This window comes from Prunus mume, linkage group LG1 (assembly GCF_029339155.1).
Source record: "Prunus mume cultivar Tortuosa linkage group LG1, ASM2933915v1, whole genome shotgun sequence".
Taxonomy (NCBI): Eukaryota; Viridiplantae; Streptophyta; class Magnoliopsida; order Rosales; family Rosaceae; genus Prunus; species Prunus mume.
Window position 1 is genome coordinate 29,663,155 of NC_142698.1, and position 14,472 is coordinate 29,677,626.

Below are 14,472 nucleotides of genomic sequence, written 5' to 3' on the forward strand. Positions count from 1 at the left end.
TTGATACAATTTATCTGTCATATTTACAAAATTGGTACAATTTATGTGCCATGTAAGGCAATTAGTTGATGCTACCTAATGTATGATATTACCTATCACCATGTACAACATGCCCATAGACCCTGTAAATGCTTTCAAGTTGCTACACAAAATGACTAAAGCAAATAGCTCTATGAACCTAGATGGATCACCATATAAAGCAGCTCCACCATAACTTCTATGTCTGCATATTCATAAAGGGGAAATTGTATATCCAAAAATTAAACTCTTAATTTAAGGAATTAACTGCATTAACCAATCATAATTAACATGAATACAGTTTGGGATGCTAGACACTCACTGTTCACAAAAACCAAAATAATTCTATTGACATTGAATTCCCAAGTGAGTACTTAAGACTGAATTCTATTGAGAAATATTATCACATTTACCTCATACATACGCCTCCCTTCCCAAAGCTTCTATTGCAAGCTTCAATCAGTAATAGGCAAACTTGGATGGGTCAATTGTATTCAAAGAATTGCCGGCACTGAGATGCTCGATGAATTTGATTGTCATAATTCCGCATGAGGTATTGTCCGGCCAATAAGTTGAGAAATTAGAACTGCATTTCTTTACAACATCTATAAACTCCATTAAATTGACATAGCTTACTCATCACATTGTTAAGGAACGTCTCCAATGTTGCAAATTGTGAATGGCTTAAACTTGGACATCTTAATCCCATTTTGCGCACTCGTGCAAGTATATTACTAATAGGCTCAAGATATTTGACTAGCTTGGTATTTGAGGTGAAAGCAATATAAGAGTCATACACAATAACAGTATGTCTCACGAAGTTGATTTCTATTGCCAACCAATGGCACCCTTGAAGATTATATGAGACATACACCTTCCGAATTTTGGCCCATGGCTGCGCATACCCATGTTGCCATGAACTGTGCACAAAGTGATGTATCTTTCTTAGGTAGGTAGGTGGAAGGTCAACAGTAAGTTTCTTTGCAGGCGGTCTTACCGGCTCTAAAAATTGCTGCAAACAATTTTGAAAACACATTACATAATTAGGAACTAGTGCACCAAACATAAGCAACCACAATACTCCCACCAATTCAACCCCAGCAATTAATTTAACATGTACACATTCTTACCTACAAACAATACTCTGTAGTTGTCCAGTTGATTCCAAACACCAATGGATGAGAAAGTTGTCTTTTCCGTATTAGAAACGTTGTCATGTCATGTGTTGAAAGTTCAGGTAAATAATACCACCTCAATTTAATACAAATGTACACATAGCAAGGTGAGAAAAGAATTGAATTATCCTAATAAAGTAGGGTTGAAATTGTTACCATGGAGCTAATCCATTATGTATCATCAATAAATTTGTAAAAAAAAGTATATGCCAACTGAAGATGCTTTGAGTTGCACCTCCGCACTAAAATAGGCAAACTTCTAAGGGTCAATTTTGTAATCATTCAACAATTGAAACATTGTATAATATCAGAAAGATAGTACAAATATAGACATGTATATTAAAGGTAGCTATATATTCTTATTCTAGATGACTGCATACTACAAAAACATGTATATTGGTTTTCCAAGGTTAAAAATCGTAACCTTATATTGGTTTTCCAAGCAGTGCAAAACTTTATTACTGCCTTGACATCGTCAATGGGCACGGGTTTTGTTGGATCAAAACATGGTGGGGTTGCAACTGCATCCGAAACAGAATCGCCTTTTTCCTCGAGGGATCAGTAAATGGACTCAACAATGTAGTTGTCAGCCGCTTCTTTCTGCACCTTTTACCTTCCACATCTTGTTTTTCAATCGTGTCACTACCTTCCTTATTCATTTCATCACTAGCCACAATAACATTGGTTATGATGGGAGGCTTCATCTGACCTCCCAACGCCGTAATGTCACTCTTTTTCCAATCCTCTAATAAAGATAACAGTTTTTTGCAAATTACTCTACCCCCATCTGGATGAAGAAATTCATTACTAAACTTGGAGTGGTTCCAAGCATTGAGTCACAGTCAGTCAGGTTATTATTATTCCACGTGCACTATCACAACAGGGAATATGTTGTTGATGGAGATATTAATGAGGTTCAGCAAACAACATAGCATATCCACTCACACAAGCCATGGACCGACACATGGAGAAGATGGGTATTAGATACATGTCATATTGGCTTTAAACTATAAGTAGGAGATTGTTAGAAATATGCCCTTAAAGCCAACTAATTATGTAATAGTTAGAGTTAAGGACATCTTTGATAAAAGACATATTATGTTATCAATGGGCAAGAAAGGTTGTTTTATGCATTAAATCATCCTATATTATCTTTCAATATGTAGAACAACCATAGTTTAGAGAATACACAAGTGGATATGATATGAGCTATGTAATGAGATTGCATACATGGAGACTTCTCATCATCCCTAAATCCTGAATATGTTTATGTTCACAGGAATATTGATTGGGTGTTAATATTTCGGAAAGACCAGTACACACAGTATCGTCTCTATATGTAGGGAATGGCAAGGTCTCAAGTCATTAAGTGTGGAGATAGATCGATATATGTGTAGGTGCTTGTAAAAGAAAAATTACACTAAACGCGATCCAACACATGAGTTACAGCATGGAAGTCTTTACTCACATGTCAAGTTGGAACTCATAAATTGCAATTGTGCAAACTAATCCTTAAACCTGAGGCATCATAGATGTTTTGTGGCTATGTTGTTAATCTTTAAGGGCACTATACAGTCATGCTGAATTAGGCATAGCTTAAATGTGCTCATCAGGATTCTCAATAGAGACATGAAAGCAAATTAATGTATAACAAGGAATCTCTACTCTTAGTAAAGGAGAGAGAATACTCAAATATATGATTGGTCAAATCTCTAGGCAGAGTAGTGGATAAGACTTAAAAGAAGAAGCCTTCAAATCTTACCAGGACAATCATATAAAATGAATGATTCACATTAGGATATTGACAATCGGATTTCATGATCTAATAATGTGAATAAGGAGTATTGACATAGGGAAGGATTCAATTGTACGGTCATTCCAATTTGAATAGGTTCTTTCACAACGTCTCATTTAGCTCGGATAACCGTGACTTGCTGCTAGGCGACAACCATGGTTTGTGGATGTCCTAAAAGGTTTCAATTAACCTTTATTAATAGGAAGAATTAAATTGTGGAATTTAATTCGTATATCATCTCTGAGGAGTAGAGTCAACTCACTACCTTGCTAAAGGGAACCTACAGATCTGTACACACAAAGAATGTGATTAGAGGTACAAATGAGGGGAAATGAAATGAGGAGACACAAGTCAATGGTTGATAATTAAATGTCAAAGTCAGCGGTCAAAAGTTAACATGTTGATCGGAGCAATTGACCAAAGTCAAATAGTTCGACCATGTCAAGTAAGACTATAATTATAATTTAATAGTTAAATTATAATTAAAAGAATAATTATGAAATTAATATTGACATATAGAAATATTAGATTGGGCTTTTAAATATGATTTAAAAGGAAAGGGACAAAATAGCCCAAAAGGCTATTGGGCCCAAGGAATAAGTGGTATAAGATGAGATGACCCATGGACCAAATAGAGCCCCAAATACCCACCTAATTTCCTTTTGTGTTGTCCTATATAAGCTAAGTGTTGGAGAAAACCTAGTTAGGATTTTTGGTTTTCTACTTTGGTTAATGAGTGATCATCTTTGGATCTCATCTTCCATAAACCAAAAATTGGTCCAATCAACAAGTAGACTAGCATCCATATTTCTTGATTGCATTCTCTTCATCTCTAGGAGCATTTGGTGTGGTGAGGTACAAGACTCCAACCTTCGACCTTAAGGTGAAATAGTCAAAATCAAGGCCTTTCCAACAAAGGTGTTCATTCTTGAGAAATCAAGAAAAAGTCATCAAGGGTATAAGATCTATTCCCTTTTTCCTTTTTCTATTTGTGTTCAAAGACACTAGGCTAAGATATTTGGTTTGAAATGAAAAAGGTTTAGCTCAACTAGTATAAACAAAATGAACCCGCTATTTAGAATGTTTTTGTTATATAGGTTGTGGCTAAAGTTCATTTCATAAGTAGTAGATGCATGTTTCCTAAGCATTTAGAATGTTTTCGGAGTAGAAAGCTTCTCATCTTCTTGCTGCGGTTGTTTGTCAGGAACTGAAGTATCCATTTCTGCCCTTTGGACTTGCATGGTTACGAAGGCTTCGGGGCCATCACCAGGGACTTGTGCTTCCATTTCAGCCGATTCTGTAGTTGGAGTAATATATTCCTATAAGGGCAACATGTCATTCTCACCTCTTTCATGGATATGAAGACTACACACTTCTTCATGTCCTTCAACATGTTCAATCAACACACCATATTGTTTTTTCAACTTCTCTATCTCCAACTTAAAATAGTGTTCCACTGAAGCAAGGGTCTTGCTGAAATCCTCCATCGCCTTTTTATTTGAAGACTCATTCTTTACCATCCCTTCCAAGACACGCACTCTCTTCCTAAGCACTCGATTTGAAGTAGCTACCTTTGCCGACTCATCCTTTTTGCTTTGTAACTCACACTTCAAACTGCGGAACTGAGTCAAAGAGAGTTTATCATGCATACAGTTATAATGCAACTATTACCAAGCTTAGAAAATATAATAGGAATACTGCCACTTTATTGTTATCGTATTGTCCATTGACTATATACTGATTATATATCAGCACCATTAAGTTTATTATTACCTATATATAGCAAAAACATGCTCACCTTAGAAGATGAGGGAAGGGTAGTTGTTTCCTCAACTTCCTCTTTTTTTTTCTTCAATGGAAGTGCTGGTATTTTCTTGGGCCTCATCGGCAAACAATTCAATAATTTATTCATTGTTTTCATCATCATCACCCTAAGTCCAATAAAGTTGTTGCTTCTCAATTAGAGTGGGATGGACAAGTTTCACATCAACCTCCAATTTAAACACAAAAAATACATATATGCATACCATAATCATTACGAACTTAACCAACCTCAAATTTTTTGAATACTTGACTCATTAGCTGGTGAAAAGCGCCGACATATTGCTTCTCTAATGTAATATACGAGGGATGTTGGCATTGTCTTCGTGCACAACGAAATGCAATGCTGCCAATGCTGGGAACACTTCAAAAGCCCAAATATGTTTTGAACAATAAACATCAATCATTGTAAACAAATTAAATTGAACTTAAACATTTATGGATACTTGCTCACCTGAAGTGTGAAGCCAAACCCTTTTATGTGGTACTCTTTTGGTCTACCACTTGCCTTTGTTGTGTTAATTCTTTTAGATTGTTTTAGTTTTTGTAATTTTTAAAGGCACTTTAACTCGATCGTAATCTGCACAAGGTACCCTCAAAAGTGATGCATTTGTCTTCGAATATGAAACAACACCCTATGGATACTTTTCAAACTCTTCAAGGTCTTCCGCCAACTTTAAATACTGCATGTCAATGTTGACATGTTTTTAAGTACCCAACAGTGCAAAAACACCAAAACATAGGAATTCAAGCTTGACCAATCCTCCTCATCAGGGCAGTCGTTGCAGCTTTTTTCTAGTTCCGAAAGAATCACACCTTTATTGTGGCAAAAATATTTCTTCTTCAATGAGTAGTTTTTGTTAGTCACAATCGGAATGAAAGGGAGGTTTCCAAACCTTAGCCCTGTGGTGGCAAAATTGTTGTACCGTGAATTGTATCAGCTTACTACCAACAATGAATTTTATCCCGTTGACTTGTGTAACTATCTTCGGATCAGCCTTCCTCAACAACAACCCGTGGACAATTTGTGAAGTCCACTTTAGGTCTTCAATCAGTAATAGATGACCAAAACAACTCCCCTGCAACCTTTGTCCTTGTTGTAGACTCAACTTCGCCTTAATTGTATTGATAGTGGTCTTTGTATGGGAAAGGACAACGTCTTTCCTTGCAACTTTTGATCTTCAGCAATCATCAGCTTTACTTTAGAAACCATAATTCCCTGCACACCAACATTATACATATGGATATTACATACCAAAATTTGATACCTACATTATTGAAACGAATAATTTCAAGTCATTGAAATATATGTATATACATAATAACAAAGCAATAAACACACAATACGGAGGTAAATCAAGGCAATATGCACAAGATATATCAGTGATAACAGTTCAATAGAGGGGCAATACATAAGTTGTATATTCACTAATGTGTGCCATGACAGAAAAAATACAAATTCCTTCTACCTACCAGAAGTTATTGATCCCATTTCCTTCTCTTATATTTTCTCTCCTTAAGGCTTGCTTAAAAATGTCAGAAATTCCATTTGATACATCATTTCCATTTATAATGTTATCTATAAGATAGTGTTCGGTTCATTGGATTAAACTTTAGAATGAAATGGACATTCCCATCAACTGTCAATCCCCCGAAATGTGAAATAATACAAATTGCACTATGTACCAAATTTCAGTTTCTTATCTACTCTTGAACTCTCTCCACACTCCACTCTTATCTACATTCTATTTTACCAAATTTGGATTACATTCCATCTAGAAACTGAACAACACCAGTGTCAAAGGGATTTCATGCCCCAGGGATCAACTTGATATAGGGTTTGGGAGAAAATGATAAAAGAACTAGCTCAACTGCATCAATGCCTCCTAAAATATACTCATCACCATATTGATATACATCTATGTAATAAAAAGGAACACATGAAATACAATACAAATGGAACATCAAAAGAAAAATTATGGACTCTGCCTGTATAGCATAAATGGCTATGTATGTACAAACTAGAGACATCAAAAAGCTACTGCAACTGCAAAGCAAACTATAAAAATTCATGTGGCTAATGTAGATACTATAAATGAACACCTACAATTTCCCTTCTTTAGATGAAAGAAAACCACAAAGAAACAGAGAATCCAATTGCATAAATCGCCAAAACCATTTAAACCACAATAAAACGGGAATAAAATAAACAAGCAATACAATAAACAAGCAATACAACAACAACATCAATACAACAACAAAAAACAGTAATACAACAGCAATACAACATGAATAACAATAGTAAACAAGCAAATCCCAAATCAAATGCAAGAATTAATCGACAAAGAACAAACCCATTCACTTGTTTCAAACAAGGAATCATCATAATCAGACAATACAAATCTACTACATCAAATGAAAAATCTCAAGTTTCAAGATTCACATATCCAGAGCAATCTAAACCCATTTGGTGAAAACCCAGACGGACGAGCATGAAGATTCAAAGCACATAACCCAGATCAATCAAAATAAAACTAATTTCAGATAAACCCACAAAGATTAAGAAAATAACCATTGTTGTAGAAATAGCAACCTAACAATTAAGCAACTATATGCACGTTTTAACTCGCAAGTGCACAAGATCAAACAAATAGTATGGAAAGCAAATACGAGATCATTCCCACGAGGATTGGATTAATATGTGTTTAAAATTAATTTCCTAGAACTACTAACAAATGGCATAAACTAAAAATGGAAAAGTGAAAGAAAATCCTAAAAAACTTATTTCAAAACCCTAAGATTTCTAATCAAAAGGATGATTTTAAGATGATTTTGAAAACTGAAAATTTCGAAACAAAATATTAAAAACAGCTTTTGATTAAAAATAGAATTGGATTGAGGTTAAAACAATGAGAAAACTAGTTAGGGATTTGATGTTCACTGCTAATCTTCTTCCTTAAGCAAACGACGTGCACAATGCTACAAAACAGATTTTAGATGCTCATGTTTGTCAACCTAAAGGCATGATATCTACTCTTTAAATTATTGATTTCCCTAAGCAATAAGTTAGGCATGGGTATATACGCTAACTCTTTTCATTCTTAAAGTGTTTAGCATGGTATCTACTAAGTTTCACTTTAAGAACGCATAATACAATGGAAATCTACAAACACACAACTCCTAGAACATGGTATCTATTCTAGTTATTCATGATGATTAATTTCAAGAATTTATAACTAGTTCTTTTGTTACTCTCATAGGCACAAGACTTGGTCATCTAAATTTACCTATGTAACAAACTGAATACACATAATGCATATGGTGATCAAGCAAAACATAACGTATGTAAAAAGTAAAATATAATATGAAATTAATCAATTAAGCATCACAAAAGTTTACAATAGACATATCAAAATTTAAAGAAACATGAATAAAGGCATAGACAGCAAGAACATCAAAACAGAAAATAAAAAGAGGAAGAAGATAGCTCTTTGATGATGTGTTGGTCAGCCAGAGTGATTGGATGACGCCTTGACGTTGTTCTTCCTTGCTTCATAAGTCTTTCAGACATTGGAACCTTGAAGGATGGAGGAGAATGGGATGGTGTGGCTGCCCTCTTCTTCTCCTTTCTTTTTTTTTATTTTTACGACTCAAAAATCAAATCATCTCTCGCACAGCAGCCGCTCCTTTCTTTCTTTTCAAAAAAAGTTTCTTGCTCATTGTATTCTCCACGTTTTTTAAAACCTACATATTTGTTTGATTCAGACATATAAACCCCTGGGAAATAGAAATATTCCTCATTGGGCCAATTGATGTGATTTGGACCTCAAAACTTTGACTTCAAAAAAGATTGCAAATTCTCACGTAGCCCGAACTATCTATACTAAAACCACCATAACTTCCTCTAGAAAAATGATATTCATGAACCATAAAATTCCCCAAAAAATAGACATCCGTAGCTTTCCAAGAATATGTGGCTCAGCTTCTGGTTCTTCTTAATTAGTACAATATAATCCATGAACTTCAATAATCTGAACAGGCCTTTCAAACTTAACTTTCTCTTTTTAGCTCATTTTCCACAATTTTTTTGTGATTACTTAAAAAACTAATAAAAGAATGTAAAACCTATATAAAAGAGTAAAATAAAGGTGTAAACACGGAGAAATATCATAGATAAATATCGAACTTATGAGCACATCAACCATCAAGACTAAATGCAGGAAACCAAAACAATCAACAATGAGAGACCTAGAAGACAACCTTTTGGAGGTCGGCGATGAAGTTGAGCTTCGAGGTTGCAAGCAATTGGGATCTTAGGCGATTCGGAAGACAAACCTAGAAGATGGGATTGAAGGGGAGTTTCGCGATTCATAAGAGAGAGATGGGAAGATGAGATGGGTTTTGCAGAGCGACAGAGAGTGCTGGGAGACGAAGAGAACTGCGAGAGAGAGAGAGAGAGAGAGAGAGAGAGAATTAAGAAAAAGTGTTATGTGGGCAATAAGTGGACAATATGTATTTATAAGTTGTATTTGCAAAATATGTGGATAAAGGCGGTACTTGCATATTAAGTTTGGATTGCAGTGGCATTCAGCGGTATTTCCCTTAATTTTATTTCATATTTTCAAAAAGTAAAATAAAAAATAGCTGGTTCATTTCATACAAAGATATATAATAATGCCACGCGTCATTATATTACCATCTCCCTCCTCACGTGGCGATGACCCACAGAAACAACGGTAACCATACAAAACGGCCGTTCAACTGATTTTTCCGAAACTCTTAGCGCCAAACAACCAAAACACAGAAAAAGGATCAGAAAACACACACAAACAAAAAACGCTTCAAAATTCCAACTTATGATTTCCCTCACTCCCAGTCCCTCTCTCGTCCTCCACACAAACTCTACCGTCTTCTTCGTCTTCCCAATTCGAACTCGCAAAACGCCGCCGAGCCCTAGCAGCCCCTCCAGGATCCGATGCTCTTCGGGTTCGGGCTTGCAGGAGGTCCGCAAGTCCTCGGAGGAGAGAGAGCTGAGCTCCGAGCTCTACGCGTCGGTGCCGTTCCCGGCGGTGAAGGCCGCGAAGAGGGTGGTGCTGGTGAGGCACGGGCAGAGCACGTGGAACGAGGAAGGTAGGATCCAGGGGAGCTCCAATTTCTCTGTGCTCACCAAGAAAGGTGAGGCTCAGGCCGAGACTTCCCGCCTCATGCTCGTCGACGATTCTTTCGAAGTCTGCTTCACCAGGTTCGCTTCTGCGATTTCCCTTGGTAAATTCTTAAGAATTTTGACTTTCAAACTAATTACTTATCTGAGGTTTGTTTTGATTAAATTAACTAATTAATAATTAATTATCTTGATAATTACTAAATGTTATGATTGGGGTGTTAGGTGTCAAATGGGCAAGAGTCTATGAATAAGTGTGCATCAGTGTTGTGTGAAGTGGAATTTTCAGTGTGAAATTAGGTAATACCTTTTTCCATGATCATGAACCCAAAATCCAATTGAAAGAGAGCATTTCCTGGGGCCTTGGCATATAAGAGGACAGTATGCATCACTACCTCTTGCAACTTCTCCCGATTAAGGCTTGCTCATGTCTGGCCTTAACGAAAATAGATATCGTACTAAACTAGAGTTGTCGAGCCAAATAGGCTGTATTGTTCACAGGGCTTATCCCAGTTGCTCTAGTTTAGTGTACAAAATTACTGTTTTCCACATTCTACAGCTTTGTTTTATTTTTGTTTTCGAATCCCTGAAACTTCAACCTTCCGATTTGTATTGAATTCTATATGTTGTGGTCTCTCGTGGTGTGAGAGGCAACACCACCACAAGGGAGGGTCAATGTGAAGGAAGTTGAGGTTCCACCCCAAAACCAATTGGCAATGGGGGGAGTAGCCCAACTCCTTATAAACCCAGGTTAGGTCCCTTAACTTTTCAATGTGGGACAAATACTCTCAACACGCCCTCGCACATGTGGCGAAATTTCAAGCCTAACACTTGGACAACACATATTGGGTGGCGTGGGAGCATGTGTAGCCGTTGGGCCCAACACATGAAGCCTTGCTCTGATACCATGAAGGAAGTTGAGGTTCCACCCCAAAACCAATTGGCAATGGGGGGAGTAGCCCAACTCCTTATAAACCCAAGCTAGATCTCTTAACTTTTCAATGTGGGTCAAATACTCTCAACACAGTGTTGCTTATAAAAATACAAAGTTTAATGGCCCAACATTCTCAAGCATTCCCACTAATCCATATTTTAGCTTATACCAAATATATCACTGTGCCTAGAAAAATTCATGAGAGCATTTGCAAATTCTATTAGTTTAGTTTAGAGTTATTAACTGTCACTTATTAAGACATGTTCTGTTGCATTTCATTCCTGCCAAAATGCATTGCATGTTGCAGTCCCCTGACACGGTCAAAGAGAACAGCTGAAATTATATGGGGAACTCGCAAAGAGGAAATGATTATGGACTCTGATTTGAGGGAAATCGACTTGTATGCATTTCAAGTGAGTTCCATTTGCTATATTCCTTCCACATTTAATTTTTGACTTTTATCAGCACGAGTTAGATGCAAAATGAGGTGAAGATAGCCTTATGATTGCTATACTATTTTGATTTTAGGGGCTCTTAAAGCATGAGGGAAAAGCAAAGTTTGGTGCAGCTTTTCATCAATGGCAGGTAGATGCCGCAAACTTTAATATTGATGGTCATTATCCAGTGAGAGAGTTATGGGCACGCGCTAGGAGCTGCTGGACCAGAATACTTTCGCATGAAAGCAGGTCGGTTCTTGTGGTTGCTCATAATGCTGTTAATCAGGCTCTTGTTGCAACAGCCATTGGTACTTTCCCTTTCTCTCTATTCTAATTTTTGCAGATGTACCTGAAATGTCTTCTGAACTTACGCTTTTCCCTTTGAAAAATCAGGACTGGGAACTGAGTATTTTAGGACTTTAGTTCAGAGCAATTGTGGTGTAAGTGTGCTGGACTTCATCCCACGAGCTGAGGGTGGATCACCATATATTTGCCTCAATCGCCTGAACCAGGTATAGGGAATCTTTACGGAAAAAAAGAAGAAGATTACTTTCTCTATTATCTTATTTACTAGGGAATATACTGCTGGTTTGAGCCAGAAGTATGGAGATCAAACATCTCAAAATATCTCTCTCTCTCTCTCTCTCTCTCTCTCTCTCTGTTATTTAATTTTATTTATGTGGTTCATGAAGGTTTTGTTGTTATGTAGGTTGTGTAATTGGATATGCTGTCCTCTAAATGGTATTGCATTATTAATGCAGACCCCAAGTTCACCTGTTGCTGCTGGAAGTTCAGGAGGAAGGAAAGCAAGCAACCGGATCATACTTGTTTGTCATGGATCCACACAGAGCAATGCAGAGGTATGAGGAGATAATTTGAAAGTTCCTTGTGAAATTTTTGTTTACATTATTCTCACTACTTTCATCAATGGTTTGTTTGAGTATAACTTGGTTGGATTGTCAAGGAAAACCGTCAAGCTATGTATTCCTTTGATTCTCTTTGCAATTTGTGGGGAATTATGAGCTCTTGTTTGAGTTGTCTTCACTCAGGCTGGACTGGTGAACAATGAGGAATTAATAAGATCTATAATGCTCCTGAGTACTAACTTCACACATGTCTAAATGACAATTTTTGACTTGAACTAGTGCAAAATCAATAGTTCAGAACCTATAAAGAAATATATATAGTAGCTCATATATGGGGGTTTATCGTTTTGAGACGCACCATAACTGAAATTCATGACTCTAGAACTTTCCCAGTTCAGATAATCATACAAATTTGTGCACTCTGAACAGTATCTGGAAATAATTACAGATTGTGTTTCTAAATTATCACCTTCAATGGATAACAGACTGGTTTTCCTTCGGCTGGTGATCAACCAATGGACATGCTTGGGATTATAAAGGTACATCACATACTTTTTATCTTTTCACATTTCCATATAAAAATTGTCATATGATCTGAATTTGATGTTCTCTCGGCGGATACATTACAGTCCCAGAAAACTGCAGAGCTATTGCTTGATTTGAAAGTGAGTTCTATAGTTAGCAGTCCAAGGAAAGCTTGTGTTGAAACAGCAACTGTCATCTCCAAAGTAAGCTCATCCTTGATGTTCTCAACTCAGTATGTCAAATTGGAGATTAAATCCTCTGTTTAAAAGAGTTTTTGCTCCAGAGTTAAGTGCTTAACACAATTGTAGGTCCAAGAAGCTGCAGATTGCTTGGGTGTTGACTGTGTGGCACGCTATGTGGAGACGAAACAGATGGAGAACCTTGATGTTGAAGACATTCTTCAGCAGTCATCTGAGGCAAGACATCTAAAACTTGGCATACTTGAACTTCTGCTTCTTGTTTAAATCCCAGAGGTGTTGTAGGAAATTTAAAAATATTTTGGCATCTTATCAGCCTTGGCCAATCTTAATATCTATGTCCTCTCATCAGTTTTTGGGGAATGAGGTCAACTAAAACAATCATATGTTTTGTTATTCTTCAATTTTGGCTTCAGTTCTCCGCAGTAACCTAAACCGAGCTGAACTGACATGGACAATTGTATGATTAGAACCTAACAGAATAAAACAATAGACCACATAGCATCAAACATGCCTGTTTCCACCTCTTTCTTATTTAGTGTAAGAAAGTCCATAAGACTAGGTAAACATGCTAGTCTTATAACTTTGTTTTTCAGTGTGCTTGGTTACCAATACTTTCTCGTCTCTTTCTGCAGGGTAAAAAGGAGATTCCACCTCTTCGGCCTGGTTGGCTGAATGAATTTGAGGATAAATCGACGGGAGCTGTGTGGGAGCAATCTGAGAAGGCCTGGCAGTCTCTGCTAAATGAAGTAGCTGATGAAGCTAAGTCAGAAAAAGTGGTTGTTGCAGTTGGTCATCCAGCATTGCACATAGCTTTGATGGGGCACTGCCTGAATTTGACAAAGGAATGGCTGGGATCATTTCATCTTGATGCAGGAAGCATCACTGTCATTGATTTTCCTGATGGTCCTAATGGCAGAGGCGTTATTCGGTGCATAAACTATACGGCTCATTTGGGGAGATGGTCAATCCCGATCACCAGATCAACACTAGACGATGAAGAGTTTTCAGTGTGAACATACATAATCATAGAAGGAATTGAACTTGAGTATAAATTAGTTTAGCTCATGAACTCTTTAAGTAAAACTGTATAGGTATCTTGTCCATCAATCCTAGCTCAAGCGGCATTTCTGTGGGTGGAAAAGGGTAGAACTTGGGTGTAAACTTTAAACCTTGTAAGCCAAAAGCTGTATAGGTGCTTATGAGTTTATAAGTTCAACTGCATTGGAACCAAGACCAACCTTCTCTACAACAAAAAGAAGATTGAAAATTGATTATGCTCCATTTTATGTTTGCACATCACTACTACAAAATAATTAGTTATAAATCAAGGGTGGCAATTTTCACACTACAATTTTGTGATGTAGAAAAAGAAATAAAAAAGAGACTAAAGCATAAAAACTAGTGGTGGGCGCGGATGAGATCCTAAATTTGATTTCCCATCCGCCAATATCACTTGTATAAAGAAAAGAAGAAAAAAAAAACTACGAGTTTTCAAAACATATTCCCCCTTCGTTTACGCGGGTTTACGGACTAGGCCTGT

At 36.8% G+C, this 14,472-nt stretch overlaps 1 protein-coding gene and 2 long non-coding RNA genes across 4 annotated transcripts; 1 reads left to right on the forward strand and 2 right to left on the reverse strand.

The window, feature by feature from the left end:
* LOC148921547 (uncharacterized) lies at positions 1–1,658 on the reverse strand. The gene is made up of 2 exons (XR_016123259.1): positions 1,149–1,658; positions 1–1,030 (listed from the first exon to the last, which is right to left on the reverse strand). It is a non-coding gene; the product is annotated as an uncharacterized LOC148921547 (long non-coding RNA).
* Positions 1,659–4,017: 2,359 nt separating this feature from the next.
* LOC107880804 (uncharacterized) lies at positions 4,018–9,277 on the reverse strand. Of its 2 annotated transcripts, none has more exons than XR_016121928.1 (5): positions 9,070–9,277; positions 5,264–6,028; positions 5,041–5,155; positions 4,787–4,919; positions 4,018–4,610 (listed from the first exon to the last, which is right to left on the reverse strand). It is a non-coding gene; the product is annotated as an uncharacterized LOC107880804 (long non-coding RNA). The 2 variants fall into 2 exon arrangements; XR_016121927.1 differs by having other exon boundaries at positions 5,041–5,173.
* Positions 9,278–9,533: 256 nt separating this feature from the next.
* On the forward strand, positions 9,534–14,213 carry LOC103326730 (phosphoglycerate/bisphosphoglycerate mutase family protein). Its single transcript, XM_008228972.3, has 9 exons — positions 9,534–10,051; positions 11,212–11,317; positions 11,433–11,649; positions 11,735–11,853; positions 12,103–12,201; positions 12,693–12,746; positions 12,837–12,935; positions 13,041–13,148; positions 13,565–14,213. The coding sequence occupies exons 1-9, from the start codon at positions 9,666–9,668 to the stop codon at positions 13,943–13,945; spliced, it is 1,569 nt and encodes a 522-aa protein (XP_008227194.2). The 5' UTR covers positions 9,534–9,665; the 3' UTR covers positions 13,946–14,213.
* Positions 14,214–14,472: the final 259 nt, after the last annotated feature.

Excerpts from the sequence above, each read along its gene's own strand:
- LOC103326730 (XM_008228972.3), top strand. The coding sequence starts at position 9,666 with ATGATTTCCCTCACTCCCAGTCCCTCTCTCGTCCTCCACACAAACTCT. Across the intron at positions 11,854-12,102 it reads GCCTCAATCGCCTGAACCAG|ACCCCAAGTTCACCTGTTGC; the intron begins GTATAGGGAATC and ends TTATTAATGCAG. Across the intron at positions 12,936-13,040 it reads CAGCAACTGTCATCTCCAAA|GTCCAAGAAGCTGCAGATTG; the intron begins GTAAGCTCATCC and ends ACACAATTGTAG.